At 36.8% G+C, this 22,716-nt stretch overlaps 1 protein-coding gene and 1 non-coding gene across 2 annotated transcripts; both read left to right on the top strand.

The window, feature by feature from the left end:
• The first annotated feature begins 587 nt into the window (after nucleotides 1-587).
• On the top strand, nucleotides 588-659 carry Trnae-uuc. The gene has a single exon. It is a non-coding gene; the product is annotated as a tRNA-Glu (tRNA).
• Nucleotides 660-2,280: 1,621 nt separating this feature from the next.
• On the top strand, nucleotides 2,281-9,110 carry LOC117125375 (microtubule-associated protein 10-like). The gene is made up of 4 exons (XM_033271866.1): nucleotides 2,281-2,383; nucleotides 3,858-5,577; nucleotides 6,009-6,263; nucleotides 6,822-9,110. Exons 2-4 carry the CDS (start codon nucleotides 3,858-3,860, stop codon nucleotides 7,829-7,831), a joined length of 2,985 nt encoding a protein of 994 aa, XP_033127757.1. The 5' UTR covers nucleotides 2,281-2,383; the 3' UTR covers nucleotides 7,832-9,110.
• Nucleotides 9,111-22,716: the final 13,606 nt, after the last annotated feature.

Genomic DNA, 22,716 nt, shown 5'->3' with positions numbered 1-22,716 from the left:
GTAAATTTGTAGAGTACTGTAGTTATAATCGTTAATTAAAATGTATTTCTATTATATAGAACAAAATTGATGTAATATTAACTTAAAGTTGTAATTATTGCTTGTATATATGAGTATGTAATAATAAATAAAATATTAATAGATTACAATAGCTTTTAATAATTTATGTTTTTGTGCAGTAAATCGTTTGAACACAAATGAATTTAAGAACAAATAAGCGTTTAGGCTCAATAACAAAAATTATTAGTTTATCATCCTCGCGCATGTCTTCTATGGTATTGACAAAATATAATTTTGAAAAAAACAATTTTTTTTAGAAAAACTTATTGTTTTTTAAATTTTTTTAGTAAAATATTTGTAGATATTTCTTTGTATTATCACAATCATGTTTTACTTTGTATATCAGTGCATGAGCAAACAACCCAAAGGTGATATTTGGCATTAGAAAAATATAAAATAAAAAGCCTTTTTATCATCACTTTTTCAGCCTAGATAGAGTGATAAACTATGTTTTTTTTTTAATGGGCCTTATTCGGGCTCATGGGTAACACCACAAATCCTAACCGCTTCACTACACAATAAGTAATTCCCGTGTGGTCTAGTGGTTAGGATTCGTGGTTTTCACCCACGCGGCCCGGGTTCAATTCCCGGCACGGGAAAGTCATTTTTATAAATTTTTTGTCACTAGTAAATGAAGCACTAACACTGGTACTGTAGGTAAAATATGGTAAACTAAGTACCGCGTAGCGTGATTTTGTTTTTATTTACCGTTTCGAATCGGCATACGTGTATTTAATGGCTTCTGACGATATATTTTGATTTATTTTTCCATTTTCATTGTATTTTTATTTTGTTTTTGTCATCATTATCATCATTAGTCATTGACATTGGATTGCTGTCGCCGGCAACGTCATCATCGCAATGATCATCATTATTATCATCGTCGTGTTTTGAAAATAATAATGATAATGATAATAATAATAATAATAATAATAATAAGATCCATTTATAAAGCGCATAATACTATTAGCCTTACTGTATGTTATCACGGTATGGCACAACAGAATTCTCTTAAAGGAGTCACTAAATATCAAGTACACGAATAAAATCTTGGAAGAGCTGCTAATGTTTGAAATCAGAAAAACCATAGAGCAAAAAAATAAATTATTAATTGAATTATTTTCTTTCTCTGGAGAAGAACTAAATGACAGTGTGAAGGTCATGATTGGAAACTACACCGATCCCTCATTACATTTTGTTGTCGATGTTATATTTTGTGTATTACATGTACAGTATAATCAAATCTTCACTACTTGGAATTAATTATCTTGTCTTATAAATATGCTATTTCGATTTTGTTTGCGTCAGGAAACTATCACAGGAGTGATGTTTTGCCCTACCTGACTTGTTATCGTACCGAATACTCAGTACGTTCGCAAGTTTAATTGGATGGGTCGAACACAAAATGCTTAACTACCGTGGAAAAAAGTTCTAAACGAACGATGACCAGAGACACCCAGAGGCAAAATCCCACCAAGGGATGGCCACCAAGGGATATATAATACAATGAAAGACCTCTCCAATTAAGGACCACCCCAATTAAAGACCATTATTCTGCAGTCCAAAATAAAAAAAAAAAATTATCTTTATTATTCTAATGAGAGACCAAAAGTGGTCTTTAATTGGAGGGAGACCTGTATATAGAAATATACAGTTAAATACTTATTAAGCGTATATTGACTGGATCTAAAGTTGTATATCATCAGCAAAGAATTTTTCAATTGTAACTAGTAATTTGATAAGACAGATCATGTAACGCCGGATAGGCATAGGCCTACATTACACTTCCGAGGAAACCCTCCGATACATCAAAGAACAAGATATTGATTAGTAAGATTTCATCGATTGTTTTAAATTTCTGCTGAGAAACTGGTATATAAGTGTTATATCAATCATTATCATACCTTCATTATCATTCGACTGATCAATATCATTTAATTGCAGCAGTATGTATTGGTAGTAAAACGTAAAAGTAGTACGGTATATATTTTTATTAGTACGGTACCATACTATGAATATGATTTTATAATTTTATTTACATTGTCAATCTGATTTTTTTACCATATTGTATATGTGTTACATAATACGAATATACATTATATATATGCAGTGCATTCATAAAAAGTAACCACTGTGTGTGGGGGAGGCTCTGTGAAAGCTGCGGTTGCTAATCAAAGGCGTTGGGGGCGCTACTGCCGTATTTATTTTTGATTGATTTTGCGGAGTGTTTTTTTTTGTTTTTTTTTCAGAGGCGCGCTGTCCTCAAATTTATGAATACTCTGAATACATTTACGGTATCATTTTCAAGTTACAGTATAAACAAGTGAGTTTATAAAGATAGATTGCATCAAATCCTTTGGGCTTGGCTAGGGCCAGGTGAAGGCCCAACTTGATGCACCTTTTTCTAGCCTAGGCTAGGCCCGGATACCTAGCTAGCTAGGCGGCTTAGACTAGCTAGCTAGTCTGGGTGTCGGTCAATCCGTACCCAAACAAACCCGTACCCATACCAACCCGTACCCACTTTGGTCAACCCGTACCCAGCTAGTCTAGCCTAGGTTCGGGTAGGCCAAGGCCTAGAAGAGGACCAGCTAGGCCTAGCCTAGTGACTAATCGTAGTAAAACTAAAGCTCTGTCCACACTATCAAATTTTCTTTGACAAAAGACTGTTGTATGCGCATATATTTAGTCATGATGTGCTTATATTTATTATGGTCATGTCATCATAATTATTTATTTAGGCTTTCTACAGTTCCGCTAGCCTAGACAGACCTAAGTCCTAGACTAGTGTAGTGACGGCCGCCGTCTGTTCGAGAGACCGATCAACGGTAACGACCCCTAACCCCGGCATCTGTGTATTTGCATATCCTGCCCTCAGGTGTGCAGAGGAGGGATCGCCGAGATCTTGGGGAATTGTCGTCACTCGTACACTGGACTTAATGCAAGACGCATCAGCTAACGCTAGAGAATTGGTTTATGTGTCCGGGTCTACACAGGAGTACTTCCGTACTACACAGGAGTACTGCATATTGGAGTGCTGCTGTGACTGACTCATTATTGAAGTATTGTCGCCCTAGGAATACATCCTATTGGATAAAGGTAAGCTCCACTCGGTACCTTTTATATCACAGTATCTATATACATAGGCGATAATTACTACACTAGCTAGCTAGCTAGGCTTAGCTAGCCAGGCAGACAGTGTTTTTTAAACACTGTTTTTGTAAAATGAAATTTTACAGTCTGGACAGAGCTTAAGGAGTAAGCCTAGGCCTACTCAATGATGTGGTATGGTATAATTTTGAGCCTATGGTATGGAGGAGGAATGGTTATCAGCCCACTGACAGGAGGGGAAGGTATATAAAACAAACAAGTCATCATCATACTTTTAAGGAGGAGTGAAGTTGAATATGCTCACAAGGCTTGGTGGTTAAGATGCTTGCCTTCCAATCCCAGGGTCCTGGGTTCAATTCCTGTCTGTGTTCCAGGATTTTTTCTCACTACCAAAACAGCTCTACTCCCTGACCTACTTTAGTCCTCATATTAATGAGACCTACTTTTTTCTTGTAAAGCGGTGTGGGTGTGTGTGTGTGTGTGTCTGTATGTTTATCTTGTCGACAAATAGGACAGTGATATATTCGCTGTTGTATTGACAACAATCCTTGGAACATATGCATGCCTTCAGAAATAAAAATAAATAATGTAAATAAACTAACTGAGCTAACTTGGAAAAATCCCTATACCCCTTTGAGAGATAAAGTATTATTTACAAATGCAATTTTTGGAATTTTTTGTTACTGTAGATGGCCAAACTTCAAACTTTGTTTTCCCTTGAACTGGATATTGACTTTGTTCATGTGCAGCCGTCTGGTGTGATCTGCAGGATACCAGCTGTAGCATTTCGACTGATGGACTTTCCAACATTACTGATACACCATGTGAGTCCTGCCAACATTGAAAGAATAAAAGACAGCATCTTTACATCACATGGAGTTTCGCCTCCTACTCAGTTAAAAGAGCTGAAGGATCACAGAGGGAACTTTGTTTTCAAGAAAGGAAAGTCTTGCTTGTTCAAATCAGACATTGATAATTTACTAGGGCATCTGAAAAATACTCCGCTGTATGTAATGATTCTTGATATGTGGCCTTCTGTGCCAAAGCTTGTTGGAAACTGTTCCGTGTCACTGCAGAGTACGATAGAGGACATTGTTGATGATGTGGAGAGGACTGGTATCTCTGTACCCACAGTCCATGGTAGCAAATACAACTATAAGATTTACAACTTGATGGGAAGTGAAATAGGATATGTTTCACTTGGATTTAAGCTATTAAGTCTTGGCGCTGGGTTAATATCCCATATTCCAGAATCATCTATTAGCAAACCACTTTCTTCTAGAAATATTAAGGACATTGATGCTATAGACAATTCAGCTTATAAAAGTTTGTCACAAGCTAAGTATTCTGGAGATGTTGTCCTTGAGGACTTGAAAGAATTTCCTGATGCTGAACTTCCAAAAGAAATTTTCTCATTAAAGAAAGAAAATAACCAAGTACCTAAGGATGTAAGGTCCTCATCGACTCAAACTGGACATAAACTGGTGAAATCTAAACAAAAAATACCTGATAAGTGTGTGTTGGCTCAGGTGTCAGCAGACCAAGATATTAAGGAGGAGGATGATGAATTGGGACTTTTTGTTTCAAATACAGTATGTCCACCACCTCTCTTTTTCAATTCCAAGTGTGATGATCGAAGTAACCAATCAGACCACTTCTTAAGTAAAAAAGTGTTTGAGAGATTGATACCTGAACCAGAAGACAGTGAAGACTCTTTCTCTGACACTTGTGTAGAAACACGGTATGTGTTTCCTCCAGATAGTCAGCACTCCGTCGGAAAGGTTTGCAAAAAACCACATCATAAGCTATCAGATTCAGTTGATGGCAAAACTTCAAATACAGAACATCGGAGTGTTGCTGTTCAGAGCTCACCAGATGTCAGGACAATTACATCTGGTCTCATTAATCAGAATCTGCCAATATTAGCTGCTCTCTTGAGAGAGCTTTCAGTTTTACAGTCTAATCGTACAGCAAATCTTCAACCACATCAACAAAAAATAAATACACCTCAAGCAGCTGTAACACATAGAGAGAATAATTTGGTTGAAACTGAAGACAAACCAGATAACCCAAGAGCAATAACTACACTGAAACATGTTGATGAATTAAAGAAAAAGTTACCAAACTACCAAAGTGCCAAATCAAGTAAGAAAAAAATGAAATTAAAGTTTGGCATGACACACTCTCAGAAGCTAAGGCTTCAAAGAAACAATCCAGACCATTTGAAGGTGTTGGAAAGGGAGGAGTCCAAGCAAAAGAGGGACAAACAGGGGATGAATTTGACTTACAAGACACCAAGAAAAGCAGCAGATATTCTGACTGAAATACAGAGGCATCCAAGTACTCTACGGGAACCATTAGTGTTGGATGTGAGTAAAGGAAAGCGGCAGTTCGATACTTCATCTCCAGGTAAGATAAAACATGATATAATTTATGGAAATACTGTACTATAAAATACATGTACGGTACAGTTAAACTTGTGTAAGTCGACTTTGCCTAACTTGAATAATTTTCAAGTCAATCTTATTTTACATGCCAAATTGTTGTGTTTTCCATGCCAAATTGTTGTGTTTTCCATTAATTAATGATTTATAGTCAAATTTTATCTAAGTCAAAATATTTTTCAATCCCATTTTGGATTCGACTTAGGCAAGTTCAACTTTTTACACCTAAAACTAAAAACTTCCAAAGTTACCAGTGGTTTAACAGAGACAAAATTTTTAAGAGGTTTATCAAAACATAATTGTAAAAATATGTACTTCATAAATTTACCCCATTTTATCTCTCTTACAAAGAAGCAACATACATTAATTATTGAATTCTCTGATTATAAATTGTAGAAACAGAAGGCAACACAGAAAATAATGAATTCAAAGACCCTTCCAGGCAGAGGCTTACACATACATCAGCCAGACAGAGGCCCATACCTGCACCAAGACAATCCAAGGAGACACCCCCTAGTAGAACTGAGGAAATGGAAGCAGTTCAAGAGAGAGAAGAAATTCAGGGTTATATGAGTGTTGGTAATAAACATAAAAACATTGATCAGAAATTGTCTCAAAATGAAGAGGAAGGTACTCACCATAATTCCAAAGGTATGTTACCCACATCTGATGTGGGATGACAGTATAAACAATCTGAAAGTTATTTCTTAACCTTTCAAACATTTGCTCATATATGAAAAAAGGTTTAACATATTATTTTGTAAGTGCATAAAAGCTTTTTGTATTATGCACTACAGTACTATAAGTGTAACTTTATTAATATTATTTCTTTGCTCCAATTTATGTTATTGTAAATGTTTTCGCATTACACTCCTGTAACTTATACAATACCACAGTAAGACTTTAAGATTTAAACTTAAAATTCTTCTCCTGTTGTCATCAAACAACTATATCTGCTTAAGTTTAAGATTTAAACTTAAATATCTTCTCCTGTTGTCATCAAAAAACTATATCTATAATGTGGAGCTAGGGTCTCTGACATATATTATCCCCAGGGCTAGGGGAACATGGTAAGAATACAAGGACTCGCCTCTCTTATTGAAATCATGAAGTAAGTGATCAGCTTTGAAAATAACACATACAAGCCCAGTAATATATTTTAAAAATTGATTTCTCTACTGTAATTGATTTATATTTATTTGTTTACAGATGGAAGTGAGACAAGTAGTCGACATATAGAGGTACACATACCAAGCGTTTCAAATTACACCAATGAGAGTGACTCGGATAGAACCGGTAACTTTTCCGACCAATCAGAAGAAGCTGATATCTCTGTCAGTCATGTTTCACCAAAGAAAGCCATAGACTTTCCAGGATTTCCTAATGTATCTGAGTCTAAAAACTACCATGATGGAGAAATGAGAGACAAAGAGCTTGTAAAGAAAAAAGGACAAATTGAGCATAAAGGCAATGTGAAAATGGTCAATAAGAAATCCACCAGTCTGGAAGAATTTGATAACAAACGAAGGAAAGGAGTTGAGGTCTTAACAGATCAAGACCCAGTAATACAATCAAGTGAATTTGAGCATACAGCTGATAATGAAATACTTGAGGGAGCACAATTTGAAGACTCTTATACACCTGATTTTGACATTGAAGACACTGATGATATAAACGATATAGTGGGGGCCAGCAATGTTGGTGTATTGGAATTTGCAGATTATGAAGGCAGTTATTCATATGACTTCGACACTGATGATCAATCAAGAGGAAAGGATTTCAGACCATCTACAATGGATAGTGATCAGGATGAGGATAGTCTTGATGAATCTCTTAGTTCCACAACATCATCAGGAATATCTGTTCCAAGTCAAAGAACTATTCCAATGCCACACAGCAGTAAACTACAGAGAGGAAGTTTAGCCATACCCAAGCCAACACTCTCTTCTAAATCTCCACTACCAAACAAAAAGACATCAGGGCATACCGGTAGTGGCAATCTTTTCTCAAAGGCAACCAGGACTGGAGATTCAGCTGGTGGACAGAATTTTGATATGTCTGTGGACACAGTGGCAACAAAATCAAGTGTACGCTCTGAATTTCTGACTGGTGACTCAGACATTTTGCAATCAATGTCAGGGACAGCTAGAACCCGTTCCAGTGATGACCTTGAACCTTCATACTCTGATTTACTCACAGATGGCAGCAGGGAGTTCTAGATGATTATGTCTTGAAAGGAATCATTCAGCTATGAAATCTATCAATGCTGGACTTTCTATTTCATTGTTCTTGGCAGCTTGACCACAATGTTAGGGTCTGTCCACATATATGGGCACATCAAATAAATCTGTCCACATAAAATTTAATAATGGGCTGTTATTACAGAGTGAAAATGAATCAGTTAATGAAGTAAACTAAAATTATAATATTATTACCGTAGGTAAATTTCTTTGATACTAAACCAAAACTTGTTTATCAAATTGAATTTTTGTAATTCCTTCCTATTATTTCCTGTGTCGGATCCTGTATGTGTCACAGAAAATATTTTATTCAAACTCAAGAAAGCATTGAGCAACTTTTATATTAATCAGTTCATGCGGTGATAAGATTTGCTTGTGTGGTCAGTGGCATATTCTTAGCTTGCATAGAAGAAATCGTGGTTCTCCAGGTTTCCCCACCCCATTGGAAATTTGCTGGGAAAAAAAAATGGCTGAAGTCAGTTACAAGAAGTACCTCATGTCACATTATTTTTCCAGCTAAATCCCATCATGTAATCATCGAGCCCCCTCCCCACCACCACCTCAGTACTCCAAGCTTTGTCAGTGCCCGTGGGACAGACTGAAACATTGATGAAATTGTGTAATTTAATGCAGGGGTGGCACCAGTGTTCAGTGGCGTAACGCCGGATTTGGAGGTCATGCGGCTTCATGATACTGGGGTCCCCGAACATTGGCCCCGCAAGGGTAACCAGAGCCATTTACAGGATCTTAGAAGGCCTAATATTCGATTTCATAGACATTGTGTATCAACCAATACAATACAAAATACAAAAATTTATTATTGAACAATTTGACATATGAAGTTTTAAAACTACTTATAAAGACAATTGACGAAATAAAACACAGCGAGACGGAATTCGGCGCACAAGTTCTTTTATTTTGTCAATTCACTGTGTTATGACTCTCGTATGGTGATATAACTTGTAATTTTAAGCATTGTGTTATGTAAAATTTGTAAGCGTTTCAGACCTATAATTATTCCTTACTTGTACCTTGTACCGTACGAGCTCATAACAGACAAAAGGCTAATCTGGTTTGCCGAATAATTTATGTTAATACTGTGTATACAAAATTGTTAGGCCTGCAGACAAAGAAGTCTAGGAGAAATATTGAACGATTTCAGTTATTCTGCATGGCCCAACAGATACAATAATATCTTTTGTAATAGTGTAGAGTTAATGTCGAAAATAGAAATTTGAAGTATTAATAATAATTTTTTTAGTTGCGTTTACCTGGACGATTCAACAGTGATCTACCATGAGTCTCAAGTCAGGCATCAGGACCCTGCAATTGCTATGTCAAAGTTAGCAGAGTTATTACAGTATTAAGAATACCAACCTTCGGATCTTTTTGATACTTCTGAATGGGGTAAACCCTTGCATCATAACGCGTTTTCTTTCTTTTTTTTTTTTGCTCGTCGAAACACCTTTAAAAATAGAAAAGGGGAAATCACCCGATTTTGGCGCTATTTACTCTATTGCTTAGGCCTATATCATCTTGCTCATTTTGAACCATCCCCGTGCACATTGCTCGGGGGTTGCATTTTTGTCTTTACGTTATTGAAAATGTATTCATGTAACTTTTAATATGTTTTTTGATTATACTTTTTATTATTATATTTTCCTCACGAGCCAAATTTAATTGCCCTGCGGGACAAATTCAGCCCGCGGGCCGCCAATTAAGAACCAGGGGTATACTGTACCTGTCTCTTATACACATCTAGATGTTTGCCACTACTGGTACTGTCTCTTATACACATCTAGATGTGTATAAGAGACAGCCATAATATTGTATATCCAGTGTTGGATTAAAGAGGTGGTTCCTGAAATTGTCAATTTTTGTTTTAAAATATAGAAAAAAAAAAACAAAAGAAGACTGAAAGTCCCATTTCCCGCCATCTTGAGTTGGCATAATCATAAATTTTCTTTTCCTCAGCCCCAACCATGGTGAGAGGCTGAGGTGACAGGCCCTCTCTATGAATTCCCTCCTTCTGGGCCCCATCTATTTCAAATTCCTGGATCTACCACCTGTCTCTTATACACATCTCTCTGTATGCCTTGAAAAGATGGCTATTGTCGAAACACAGTAATCACAGAGACAGAGTTCTGTAGGCTTAGTTTAATTATTTGCAGGACAATCGAAATGTACTTTTATGAGCACTGTTCTGGTTCACTAAGTGCTTAATATCATGTATTAAGAGTACAAATGTTATCGACGATAAACGTATTGCAAAATAACCTAAATAATCGAAATTTAGTTGCGTTTACCTGGACGATTCAACAGTGATCCACCATGAGTCTCAAGTCAGGCATCAGGACACTGCAATTGCTATGTCAAAGTTAGCAGAGCTATTACGGTATTAAGAATACCAACCTTCGGATCTTTTTGATAGTTCTGAGTGGGGTAAACCCTGCGTTTTCTTTCTTTCTTTTTTTTTTTGCTCGTCGAAACACCTTTAAAAATAGAAAAGGGGAAATCACCCGATTTTGGCGCTATTTACTCTATTTATTGCCTAGGCCTATATCATCTTGCTCATTTTGAACCATCCCCGTGCACATTGCTCGGGGGTTGCATTTTTGTCTTATTGTCGTTATTGAAAATGTATTCATGTAACTTTTAATATGTTTTTTAAATATACTTTTTATTATTTTATTTTCCTCACGAGCCAAATTTAATTGCCCTGCGGGCCAAATTTGGCCTGCGGGCCTCCAATTAAGAACCAGGGGTTTACTGTACTGTATTCCTCAAAATTAAAAAGAAAAATGAATTAGTGTACAATATTGCTGATGAAGGTGAGAGTGAGTAAGCTCAGAATCAACAATATCGTATATGCACAGAGTCCTATAAACCGTGATTTTTGTGTCATTTCTAGGTCAATAACAAATTACAAGGTGGTGTAATGAAATACATTCACAATGATCTGCAGGCCTGTATCCAGGGTGGGGGGGTTTATGGTTCAGGAGAACGCCCTTTTCTAGCAAACCCCCTCTTTTTTGGGAAACCCACCTCCAAATTTCCCAAACAAGTCCTCCAACTAATGCACTGCACCCACCTAGACAGACGTTTTCAAACATATCTGCTTTTATAGCATTATTTAGACCCATAAAGCACAAAATCCTGATTTTGGGGTTTCGCCGACCTCACCGGGGCTTCAACCGTGGACCTCACGCCCAGAACCCCTTTGGAAGAACCTGGCTACGGGCCTGATTTGACATCACACCATGCGTAATTAATGTTAGGGATACAAGTTATATTACCATTCGATCTCAGTGGAATAACGTCTCTACTCCATGACGCATTGTTCAATACTATTGTGTTTATTTGTGTTTTTTGTGGGGATATTGGCCCAAGTTGGCCTTTGCAGCAATAAACGAAATGGAAAATTACATTGAAATTGCAATTGACGAAAGACAGTGAAAAATAACCGTTAGAGAATCGAATTCCGTCTCGCTGTGTTTTGTTCTATCCACTACCGGTATGTCTTGTTACGTCAATTGCTTTTGTACTTAATTTTAGACTATACATGTATTCCTTTTATTGTATGTGATACACAATTTCTATGTGGCGGGGGCACTGCTCTCCCAGTGGCGTAACGATGGAGCGGGGCTGGACTTTCTGAGACTTGCGGCACTTTTGGGTCCCGGTCTCCAATTTCATTGTAGGATTTTTTTGTGATTTTAGGTTAATCATATTTGTCATTGTGTTCTACATTTTGTAACGACGAAATAAATGATATGATATCAGTGGTAGATCCAGGAATTTGAAATAGATGGGGCCCAGAAGGAGGGAATTCACAGAGAGGGCCTGTCACCTCAGCCTCTCACCATGGTTGGGGCTGAGGAAAATAAAATTTATGATATGCCAACTCAAGATGGCGGGAAATGGGACTTTCAGTCTTCTTTTGTTTTTTTTTTCTATATTTAAAAACAAAAATTGACAATTTCAGGACCCACCTCTTTAATCCAACACTGGATATACAATATTATGGTATTACAGTATGTCCTAGTCAGTATCAGAGACGCATTACAGTATAATGATATGTCAATCAACAAAGCCCTTTTGGGTCAGGGTGCTAGTTCGAGGAACCTTTGGAAAGGGGCCGCCGCACGAGAGCGCATAGGCGTTACGCCACATCATGTTTATGTGGGGCTCGGGCCAGGTCCCACTGTCAGTGAGAGCTGGGCTCCCCGCGTCTGGAAGAAGAATCACAACTCGTTGGGGAGAAAATATTCCGGTACTGTATATGCATTTTCTACATATAAATAGACTCTAAAATCAATTAAATAAGCCTTTGAAGCCCCAAAATTGTCATAATTTTGGGGGCTTCAAATGGGTTGGGGGTATGGCAAGCCACTTGGATCATTTTCGAAAGATTTTGGGCGATGCCAGACCACGCCCACTTTGCTCTCGTCGTTAACATCAGGGACCTCTGACCCCCTGTAGGACAAATCCTGGCGCCACCCCTGATTTAATGCAAAAATCACCCTAGATTTTATTCTGAATTTTGCAGAAATTTTGAAAATATGTATAAAATATTATTTACATTATGTGTTAAGTATGACTAAGAAAAGTAGCTGTTTGTGGTTGGTATAGGCCTAAGTGACATTCAATCCTTAGAATAATAAAGCGAGCACCCAAGTGTTACTTGGTTGTTGTATGAGCACAATTAAATTGTAATTTTTTTACAAACCTGACTTAATGGGCACTGAACTATTTCCAAAGTAGTAATACATGTTTACATGATACGGAGAGCAAAAACACAAAGAACATGAATAGGCCTACAGTATCGTAGTCCTTGAATCAAGGCAGTAGCCAATTATTATCTGCCAAGTGTTTATTTGTGGAGGCGATGGCTGTTGTTAAGTACAATTACATTGTAATTTTTCTACAATTCTGAACGGGCGCTTAATTTTTTCCAGTGTGCAGTAGTCTATACTGTATATTTATTATAATAAAGAGAACAAACACAAAGAAACATGAGTAATTATTGAATTAATACAGTAACCATAATCTTGAAACATAGCTTTGTCTGCTGTGTCACTAATAGAGCATGTATACTAAGAAACAGCGACCTCCACAAATCAGGGTATACGCATCTTTAGTAAGCCATGAACACTATTTTTAACTTGAATTAAGTCAGTTTTTGGGGTTTTCATTCCTTATTTTTGTTCTGCAATTGCGAATAGCAACGACGCTCACAAACTTAATACAATACTGTACACAGAATAATCGTAATGGCGTATTTTTAGGGGAAACATTTTATTCCCATATTGGCAAAGACTGACTTAATTATAATTTTTTTTTAAATCTTTTGTGGAGTCGTTCTTCTTTTATTTACAATTTATATCTGGCATAAACAGCTACTGCTATATCAGTTTCTCCTAAGGGGTAAAATTATTATACTTTGCAGAAAACAGAATTAATTATAATTCTTATTATGATTTACATTCATACTCGTCATCATCATAAATCCTATTCTTATTATCATCAAAACATTACAACGATGAACATGAATGAAAACCAGTCATCCTGTCTTGTCTTCTCTTGTTCAACCAAGTCGCCTGATTGCTACCTACCTACCGTATACTCCGCGTATAAGACGAGGCTTACAGTACGGTAGCTAATTAGGATCGGAAAACGGGCGACATAAAATTTTGGATTTTAAAAATCATGTTCGCCCTTTGTGCGAACCGTCCGTAACACACGAATTTACTACTGCAATGAAGCTACTAAAATGTTATTAAGCTTATGAATAAATGCAATATTAAATACGGGGAAATAAGATTTTGATTAACATTTAAAATCTCATAAAATGGTATTATTTAAAAGATTAGCCCTGCATTTGGCTCCGTTTATAAAGCTGATGCAGTATCAAGACCATAAAAACAGCAACAAGTATGAAAGGCGGGGTTGGGTGGTCTCTACGCCCGACATAAAAAAAATCGTCCAAAAATCTTCTCAAACTCGGGGGTCGTCTTACTGTGTATATACGCCGGTCGCCTTATACGCGAGTAGGGCCTATATACGGTATAAACCACTAAAGAGAATCATATCTCAGTGTTCATTTATTGCCAGAAGAAAGCTACCACGACCACGAGGCCCCCGGGCCCTCGACGACGAGGTCTAGGGACTCCCTACTCTGGATCGACCTCAGAGGAGTCTGGAAGCGTAACCCAAAATCCGTGGCCTTTACATGTCTAACGATTATTTGTCTAAACTAAATTTGACATTTGTTTTCATTAGTTTTTTTAACCTAATTTTTCACTATTGCCCGCGACACTTTTCCTGTTCGTTCTTCCGCTCTCGGAGCTACTACATAGGGGCCTACCTGATTGGCCTATCTATAGCCTATACTTTTACAAGCTGAATATCACAAAACAAATGCACAATACTTAATAGTATGCTAATGGAATATTCAAGTGATATATAATTGTTATACATCTAAATAATGTTTGATCATTTCGTATTGGTCTATATCATTTCTCCTGACGAAAATACGCCATCGGAACTATAGAATTGCAGTACCTGTTGCTATTTGGGGATCGAATTCATCACTAGCCATCAAGCGCAAACTCGGGGTGGTCTAGTGGTTAAGACACCAGGCTAGTTACCTGGAGGTCGTGGGTTCAATTCCCACCTGAGTCACTTGCGAAATTTTTTCGCAAGCACTTTTGAATGTACTGAGCATTCAGTACGTATAACACGTCAGGTATGGCAACACAATTTCGTATTTATCCTGATGAAAATACGCCATCAGAATAGCACTGTAGTACCCGCTGCTTCTTGTGGATCGAATTCATCACTAGCAAGTGGTTACGACATCAGGTTAGTTCGTGGATTCGTTTCCCATCCGAATCATTTTTGTGTGAATTTATTTACTTGTGGAAAAAATATTCTAAATGCATTGTTACATATGTATGATGTTTTCAATAAATGACCTCTGTGGTTGAAAAACAAAAACGATATAAGCAGCAATAATACCGTTTTTGTGGTTTAACAGACGGATTGTATTGGGCATGTTGCTATACCTATGTATTTTCTTCTTAGCCTTTTTCACACTTCACTCTGATACAATTCGAGAAAAGAACATTCAATTAAAGCACTATCCAATATGGAATTGGTTATCAACCTAAAAATATTATAGATTTAGGTAAATTAGGTTCGATAACAGGGGCGGATCCAGATGTCCGAAAGGGGTTGGGGAGGAAAGTGGGGCCAATCGAGATAATACCATCCTAGGAGGTCCGGAAATTGTTGTTTTCTAGACGCCCGAAAATAACCTCGGAGGCGTTTTGGGCGATCAAGTTTTTCTTTTTCTCTCTTTATTTTTTATTTCTTCTTTTTTTTTTATTTACTGTCCAAAATTTCCGCCCCTACCCCTAAATCTGCCCGTGGATAATAAAGACGTTTAACAACAAAACGTTCTGCTATCCAGTGTAAGGATCCCTCCATGCTAAAAGTATTTGGATAGTATTATTTATTATTTTAATAATGGGCTCGAAAATTATAGCTTAATTAGGATATATACAAATAAGCAATATTTAAAATTCGCGTACAAGATTAGGTTGTCACTGAAATTTCGCAGGGAACCCAGGCTGGCGTTAGAGATACCCAGGAATACAACATAGGCCTATTGGCATAACCACTGTGTATACCATATAGGCCTATATTATATAAACACCCGTTCCGCAACCTTTTTAGCCCACGACCCAAAACACTCAGACGCGACCCATCGAACCCGAAGCCAATATATCACGTCTGTCGATTTATACGCGCGAAGATAGCTGGTATCAGAGGAACCATCCACTTGATTCTTTTGGCGGTCAAATAAAAGATACTATCACCCACAACATCAATTTAAGACACCTAAGAATGACAACATAACTTTGAATTACTCATTTAACCAAACCACTAAGTTATCTAATTTTTCAATAAGATCAAGATATTTTCTTTTTTAATTAAGGATTTACAAACATTTTATTATAAATTCCTTAACTTACTGCCAGATATTTATGGGTTATGCGAAGACATAGACATTAAATTGAAAAATGTTTTTTTTTTTCGTTATAATTTTCAACTGAAAGCCAAACATTAAAATTAACAAAACTAACACTTTCAAGTTGTCATACCTGAAGTACAAATGTTTTTATAGTATATTTTAATCATAGTTTCACGTTAAAAATATACTATAAATGTTTTTATAATATATTTTTAACATACAACTATGATTAACGCACACATTACAAAAGTAAACTGACGCACATGCCACACTTTCGTTTACTGTAATTTGATTTTGTTTGTCCTCATTCGTATTAAGTAAAGTTTTCACGATCTGAAGAGATTATGCGACCCATCAAAATTTTTCCACAACCCCGTGCGCCAGGTTTTGGGGGGCGCTGAAATGGGAGAATGAGAGTAAAAAATTAAGCACTTTTTAGAAAAACACGACGAAATTGATGTATGTCGTCAGGCATGAATATTTTCCAGTTAATAATAAAAATCTGATTGTAGTTGTTTTTATTGGCAAATTTATAGATTGTGATTTCTTTTCAGTCCATTTCGACCGTTTTTTCTTCTTTTTTATCCTATTCTGTAATGACTACAGGACTAAAGCTCATCCTGCCATATCTCAGAGCCAGATGGGAAAAAGCGAGACACTCTGCTTTGGCACTAGTATTGAGCGTGATGAAGCAGACAACATTGCTAACTTTGATCATGTTATTAACTTACTTGCAGCTGATGCAAACGCACACAAAATTCAGTTGCGATTTTTAAATAATGTTAAAAATTCAGCAACATTGCAAGACTACTATAAGATAAATTTAGAGAATAAGAATACTAAGATGTATGCGATAAATACAACAGCCTTGTATATTAGGATAATGGTAAAGTTATATACAAAGTTCCAAACATCGTAAGAAATGGCATCCACCGGACCTCGGACCCCCCGCCCTCGGACAAATCCTGGCATCGCCCCTGGTAAGAAAGAAAATATGAGAGCTAGAATCATAATAGTTACTTGGGTTTAAATGTTATTTAGACAGTGCAGTATATGGACGAACGGTACGGATATGCTTAGTCTATACAACCAATATCAATTTATTTCAAGATATTATAATTATAATTTGGGGGAAGGGGGTCGCAATTTTCTACTCTTTCCCCCAGGTGCCAAAAGTTCTGCTACGCCACTACGTCCTTAGGTTCTGGGGTAGGGAACGTGCCGTTTTGAAACTCAATATCCGCGTAGGTTAAACCCCCTACGTTCAATTTTTTTAGGGTCGTTTTCGGCGTTTTTATCCGAACCATGTCCAATCTGGGTCGGATGGTTGTATGAAGACTTCGGTGTGTTCGTCGCCGATTTATTAGGCTTGGAATAATGTTCATCGATGCTTTCTCTACTAAGCGTCTTATTAGGTTTGGCATACATCGCATCTGTGGATTTCCTACTGAGCGTTTTCTTAGGCTTTGCGTATAGTTCATTCATGTTTTCAACCCTCAATGACGTCCCTTGTTTTGAATGATCGTCTAGATTGTCAAGATTGATAGTCTTCCGTAGAGTGTCGTAACTCACAACCTGACTACTGCCAGACTGTCCATTGCTGTCGTCTGTTGGCATATGTCTGGAGTTTAAAGCCCAAGGCTCATGATAATATGGTTGTTCTCGTATAGGGTCGTTTTCGGCGTTTTTATCCGAACCATGTCCGATCTGGGTCGGATGGTTGTATGAAGACTTCGGTGTGTTCGTCGCCGATTTATTAGGCTTGGAATAAAGTTCATCGATGCTTTCTCTACTAAGCGTCTTATTAGGTTTGGCATACATCGCATCTGTGGATTCCCTACTGAGCGTTTTGTTAGGCTTTGCGTATAGTTCATTCATGTTTTCAACCCTCAATGACGTCCCTTGTTTTGAATGATCGTCTAGATTGTCAAGATTGACGGTCTTCCGTGGAGTGTCGTAACTCACAACCTGACTACTGCCAAACTGTCCATTGTTGTCGTCTGTTGGCATAATATGTCTGGAGTTTAAAGCCCTAGGCTCATGATAATATGGTTGTTCTCGTATAGGGTCGTTTTCGGCGTTTTTATCCGAACCATGTCCGATTTGGGTCGGATGGTTGTATGAAGACTTCAGTGTGTTCGTCGCCGATATATTAGGCTTGGAATAAAGTTCATCGATGCTTTCTCTACTAAGCGTCTTATTAGGTTTCCGGGTATAAATCGCATCTGTGGATTTTCTACTGAGCGTTTTGTTAGGCTTTGCGTATAGTTCATTCATGTTTTCAACCCTCAATGACGTCCCTTGTTTTGAATGATCGTCTAGATTGTCAAGATTGACGGTCTTCCGTAGAGTGTCGTAACTCAAAACCTGACTACTGCTAAACTGTCCATTGTTGTCGTCTGTTGGCATAATATGTCTGGAGTTTAAAGCCCTAGGCTCATGATAATATGGTTGTTCCCGTATAGGGTCGTTTTCGGCGTTTTTATGCGGAACATGTCTGCTTTCAGAAACTGTAGGTCTTTCTTTATTGGCATCATACAATGAATCTTCTATGGGAACACTTTCTTGTTTTGTCACATTCTTATACCGCTTCTTCCTAGCTAAAAGATAAATAATTAAAATCGCTGCGAAAATGACGACAATTACTGCAATGACACCAATCACAATAGTAGTTATCGAGGGCACGTTTTGGTTTTGGTTACCAGTAGTTAGAGACATAGACTGACTTTGGTAGCTACCAGTAGTTAAAGACATAGACGGGCTTTGATAGCTATCAGTAGTTAGAGACATAGACTGGCTTTGGTAGCTATCAGTAGTTAGAAACATGAACTGGCTTTTGTAGCTATCAGTAGTTGGAGAGGTAGACTGAAGTAATTGGTTCGTATTCAGACCTAGTGGTGTCGTTGTAGTTGACAATTCTATAATAAAAAATGCTACAGCCTTGGTGCGATTGGCAGAAATCACGGTACACGTCACATTTTTGCCATCGTAATCGCTTACTACATCATTAAAAGTAAATATATTTGTTTCGTATCTTCTCTTCGTTGATGCATTTACACTTTTAGATTCAAACATCCAACGATAATCATAATATATATCGGTATCGCCATTCACTAAGCACATCAAGTTAAATTTATCACACTTGAATCGGTCCTGGTGGTTTTTTTACAATCCTTGCGTCTATTGTTAATGTTAGTGGAGTAGTTTTGCAATTTCCTATTTCTAAACTGTCGTACGTGGCTCGGCAAGTAAACTCGACACCGTCGTCCTCCCTACTCAGGGGATTTGTCGATATTGATGAATGCTGTTTTGCGTTGCATGGTTCCCCGTCTTTAAACCACTGTAGATAAATACTATTAGAAGTTGAAGAGCACTTTAACTTACTCCCCAACTCGCCCTCATCAGTTTTTGGATTGCATCTTAGCATGCTTACTTGAGCTACCTTTGAGTATAATGCCGGTGAAGTGCCTCGGATTTCACACTTATAAACACCAATATCATGAATGCTAAACGTTGGAAACAACAGAGTTGAGGAGTTTGACTCGTTTGACAAAATATATTTGGAATCGGAACTTTCTCCTACTGTTATAACATCGTTGCCTCTAAAAAAGACCCATTTTAAATTATGTCCGGGAAGCAAGTCAGGTTCCCATTCACATTTTATTGATGCAGTCTCTCCTTCACTAACAGCAGCATTCATTGGTTGTGTTGTAAAAGTATACCACGCAAAACAACTGTAAATCAAACAATACAAAATTACCCCTTGCATGCAAAGTGTTATTGGCCATTTCCACCGAAACGTTTGACCAAGCATTACTGAAGTGTGGTGTTTCTCGTCTATTTTAATGGAATCAGTTGAATGTATAAACAAACTTTCCAACTAAATCAAATATACATATGGATACTGCGAAATTATCAAAGGCCTGTTAAGCCAGATTCTGTTAAAATATTCTTGTGGGATGTAGGGCCTACTTATTGCTTTCGCGGAAGGCTGGTTGTAAATCCAAACTTTACCGTACCTCGTTAATATGACGACTTGTGCTTGCGCGTCTTATTTTTAATTGAAGTTTGATCACCGCCCTCTTGCTCCTCCCCGTGACAATAATGCATTATCAGTGGTTGCGTCGTTAAACCTCCGGGCAAATAGGTATTTAATATGGTTATTCATAAAAATGAAATGTGTTTCCGGCAGATTTATAGAACCGAATCGCAATCCTATTTATGGATGGTTAGAACCAGTGGCAATGATTGGATACCGTATTGAATTGTCATACAATTTGAATAAATTATCATGGAATTGTAATTGTAGTTTCCCGAGTCCAGAAAACAACAAAATCAACGCCAATACTAACAATAGCTCTGACAAAAGCAACAACAAGCCTGATAAGAATACTAATAAACACAACAATAGGCCTGATAATAATCCAATAATACTGTAATGTTTATTATTACATTATTATTATTATTATTGTATGAAAAATATGAAAATTATTTTTATCATTATGAAAAATATTACTGTATTATGAAATTATTATCTATTATTAAATAATTGTATTTACGTTATATTTTCTTACCCCCTTCTCAAAAACCTCTGTGATTAGCAAAAACATACATATATCACTTTTTATTTATATATTAAAAAATATATTTACGATTATTTGATGTTGGCTGGTATAGAGTAAGCCTACAGCAAGTAAAGCATCAAATTTAGTGAAATATCACGGAGGTCCAAAAAAACAGGGTTACCACTGAAGTGTTAGACGTTACCATGGTGTTTTTGACCCCTATTAAATCTTTGAAAAAATGAATATTATATTATTATCATCATCAGCGTCATTATTATCATCATAATCATCATTACAATTATTAATTTATAAAATCATTTTTATCGTTAAGTTATTATCTTTACCCAAAAGAAGACATATATAACATAATATTTATGCACATTGTGACTACATCTATGCTGACTCAATGTATCGTTCTCTCTAATGTGTTAGTTTGGGAACCAGAGAACTACTGGTAAACAATCGGTCTATGTGAAAAATTAGGGTTTTGTAAAAGCGGCGGAAGCGGGGGAGGGGGGCAGGGAGAAATGACTCTCCCACTTTTCCTACAGGGGGACCGTGCCCCCCCACCACTTTTGTGACTGTTCCCAGCACACCAGTGTCAAACATTTTACGAACGCTGCAATATTATTATTATTATTAATATTATTATTATTATTATTATTATTATTTGGTGTTTAGAAACCTTGTTTATTTGCGCCTTATAAATTGACCTATTATTATTATTATTATTATTATTATTATTATTATTATTATTATTATAAAATATTGATTTTTTTTTCATTTTCTAACGAACATTATAAGTTCCCTTTTTGAGTTCAGCAACGAAATGTTGATTGACGTCTGTATACGCGCGTCTGTAAAGTTTCCTTGAAACCCACATTTGAGCAGGCCCGTATCCAGTGGGATTTTTATGGTTCGGGAGAACACCCCTTTTCTAGCAAACCCCCCTCTTTTCTGGCGAAACTCCCTCTTTAAATTTCCCAACTAATGCATCGTGAAGACCCACCCAGACACAGACATTTTCAAACATATCTGCTTTTATAGCATTATTTAGACCCATAAATGGGCTAAATTGTTCAAAAATATTTTTTAAATGGAGAATTTTCTTACCTCAGCCCCAACCATGGTGGGACCGAGGTGGTTTACATCCCCGTTTCGCATCCTTTTGTTTCCAAAAGTGCTTGATATATAATTTGGGTCGCATCCGACCCAAATTATATATCAAGCACTCAGACGCGACCCATCGAACCCCGAAGCCAATATATCACTTCCGTTGATTAATAAGACATATCGGGTATCAGAGGAACCATCCACTTGATTCTTTTGGCAGTCAATTAAAAGATACTATCACCCGCAACATCAATTTAAGAGACCTAAGAATGACAACATAACTTTGAATTACTCATTTAACCAAACCACATCAAATTTTTCAATAAGATCAAGATTGTTTTTATTAATTTTATTACAAATTCCTTATATGGGTATTTGTGGGTTATGGGAGGACATAGGCATATAAAATTGAAAAATGTTTTCTTCGTAATAATTTTCAGCTGAAAGCCAAACACTGAAATTAACAAAACTAACACTTTCAAGTTGTCATTCCTGAAGTACAAATGTTTTTATAGTATATTTTTAACATGAAACTATGATTAACGCACGCATTACAAAAGTAAACTGACGCACATGCCACACTTTCGTTTACTGTAATTTGATTTTGTTTGTCCTCATTCGTATTAAGTAAAGTTTTCACGATCTGAAGAGATTATGCGACCCATCAAACATTTTTCACGACCCAAACATTGGGTCGCGACCCATGTTGCGGAACGGTGGTATAAACTGCTTTGTTTAACATGAATCTCCGTGTTTGACATAAAAGTAAATAGTCCCAATGTAGTATATTTTACAGTAATAAGAAAAATAACATTTTTATGTAACAACGTTGGATATCGAATTCACTATATCATGGTGAACTTTTTTTTAATGTAATTTTCTGATCTGTAGACTTGTCGATGTAAATAATTTTTACATTTCCTTAGTACGGTATTCGTCACTAAGTAAATAATCAAACAAGAACTAAGGTCAAATTTGTGGCTTTTATTTGGAAGTATAATGAATGAAGCATTACTTCAAAAGACCCCACAATGCTTGTTCAGTATAGTTAACCTACGATCTATTCAGCTCGGCGAGTTCATGATTGCAGCTCATATATAATTGTGAATCAACTGGTAAATCAACGTATTAGTGAATGAACCCAGAGA

The sequence above is a fragment of the Anneissia japonica genome, unplaced genomic scaffold (genome assembly GCF_011630105.1).
Source record: "Anneissia japonica isolate Jap-2015-1 unplaced genomic scaffold, ASM1163010v1 scaffold2003_len1103335_cov173, whole genome shotgun sequence".
NCBI classification, from domain to species: Eukaryota; Metazoa; Echinodermata; class Crinoidea; order Comatulida; family Comatulidae; genus Anneissia; species Anneissia japonica.
Note: the sequence above shows the minus strand (reverse complement) of the source record. Positions and strands in the feature narration are given on the sequence as shown.

Bases quoted from the DNA above. Each gene is read 5' to 3' on its own strand.
- LOC117125375 (XM_033271866.1), top strand. From the start codon at position 3,858: ATGGCCAAACTTCAAACTTTGTTTTCCCTTGAACTGGATATTGACTTT. The intron at 5,578-6,008 runs GTAAGATAAAAC...TATAAATTGTAG, and splicing joins GTTCGATACTTCATCTCCAG to AAACAGAAGGCAACACAGAA. The intron at 6,264-6,821 runs GTATGTTACCCA...ATTTGTTTACAG, and splicing joins TACTCACCATAATTCCAAAG to ATGGAAGTGAGACAAGTAGT.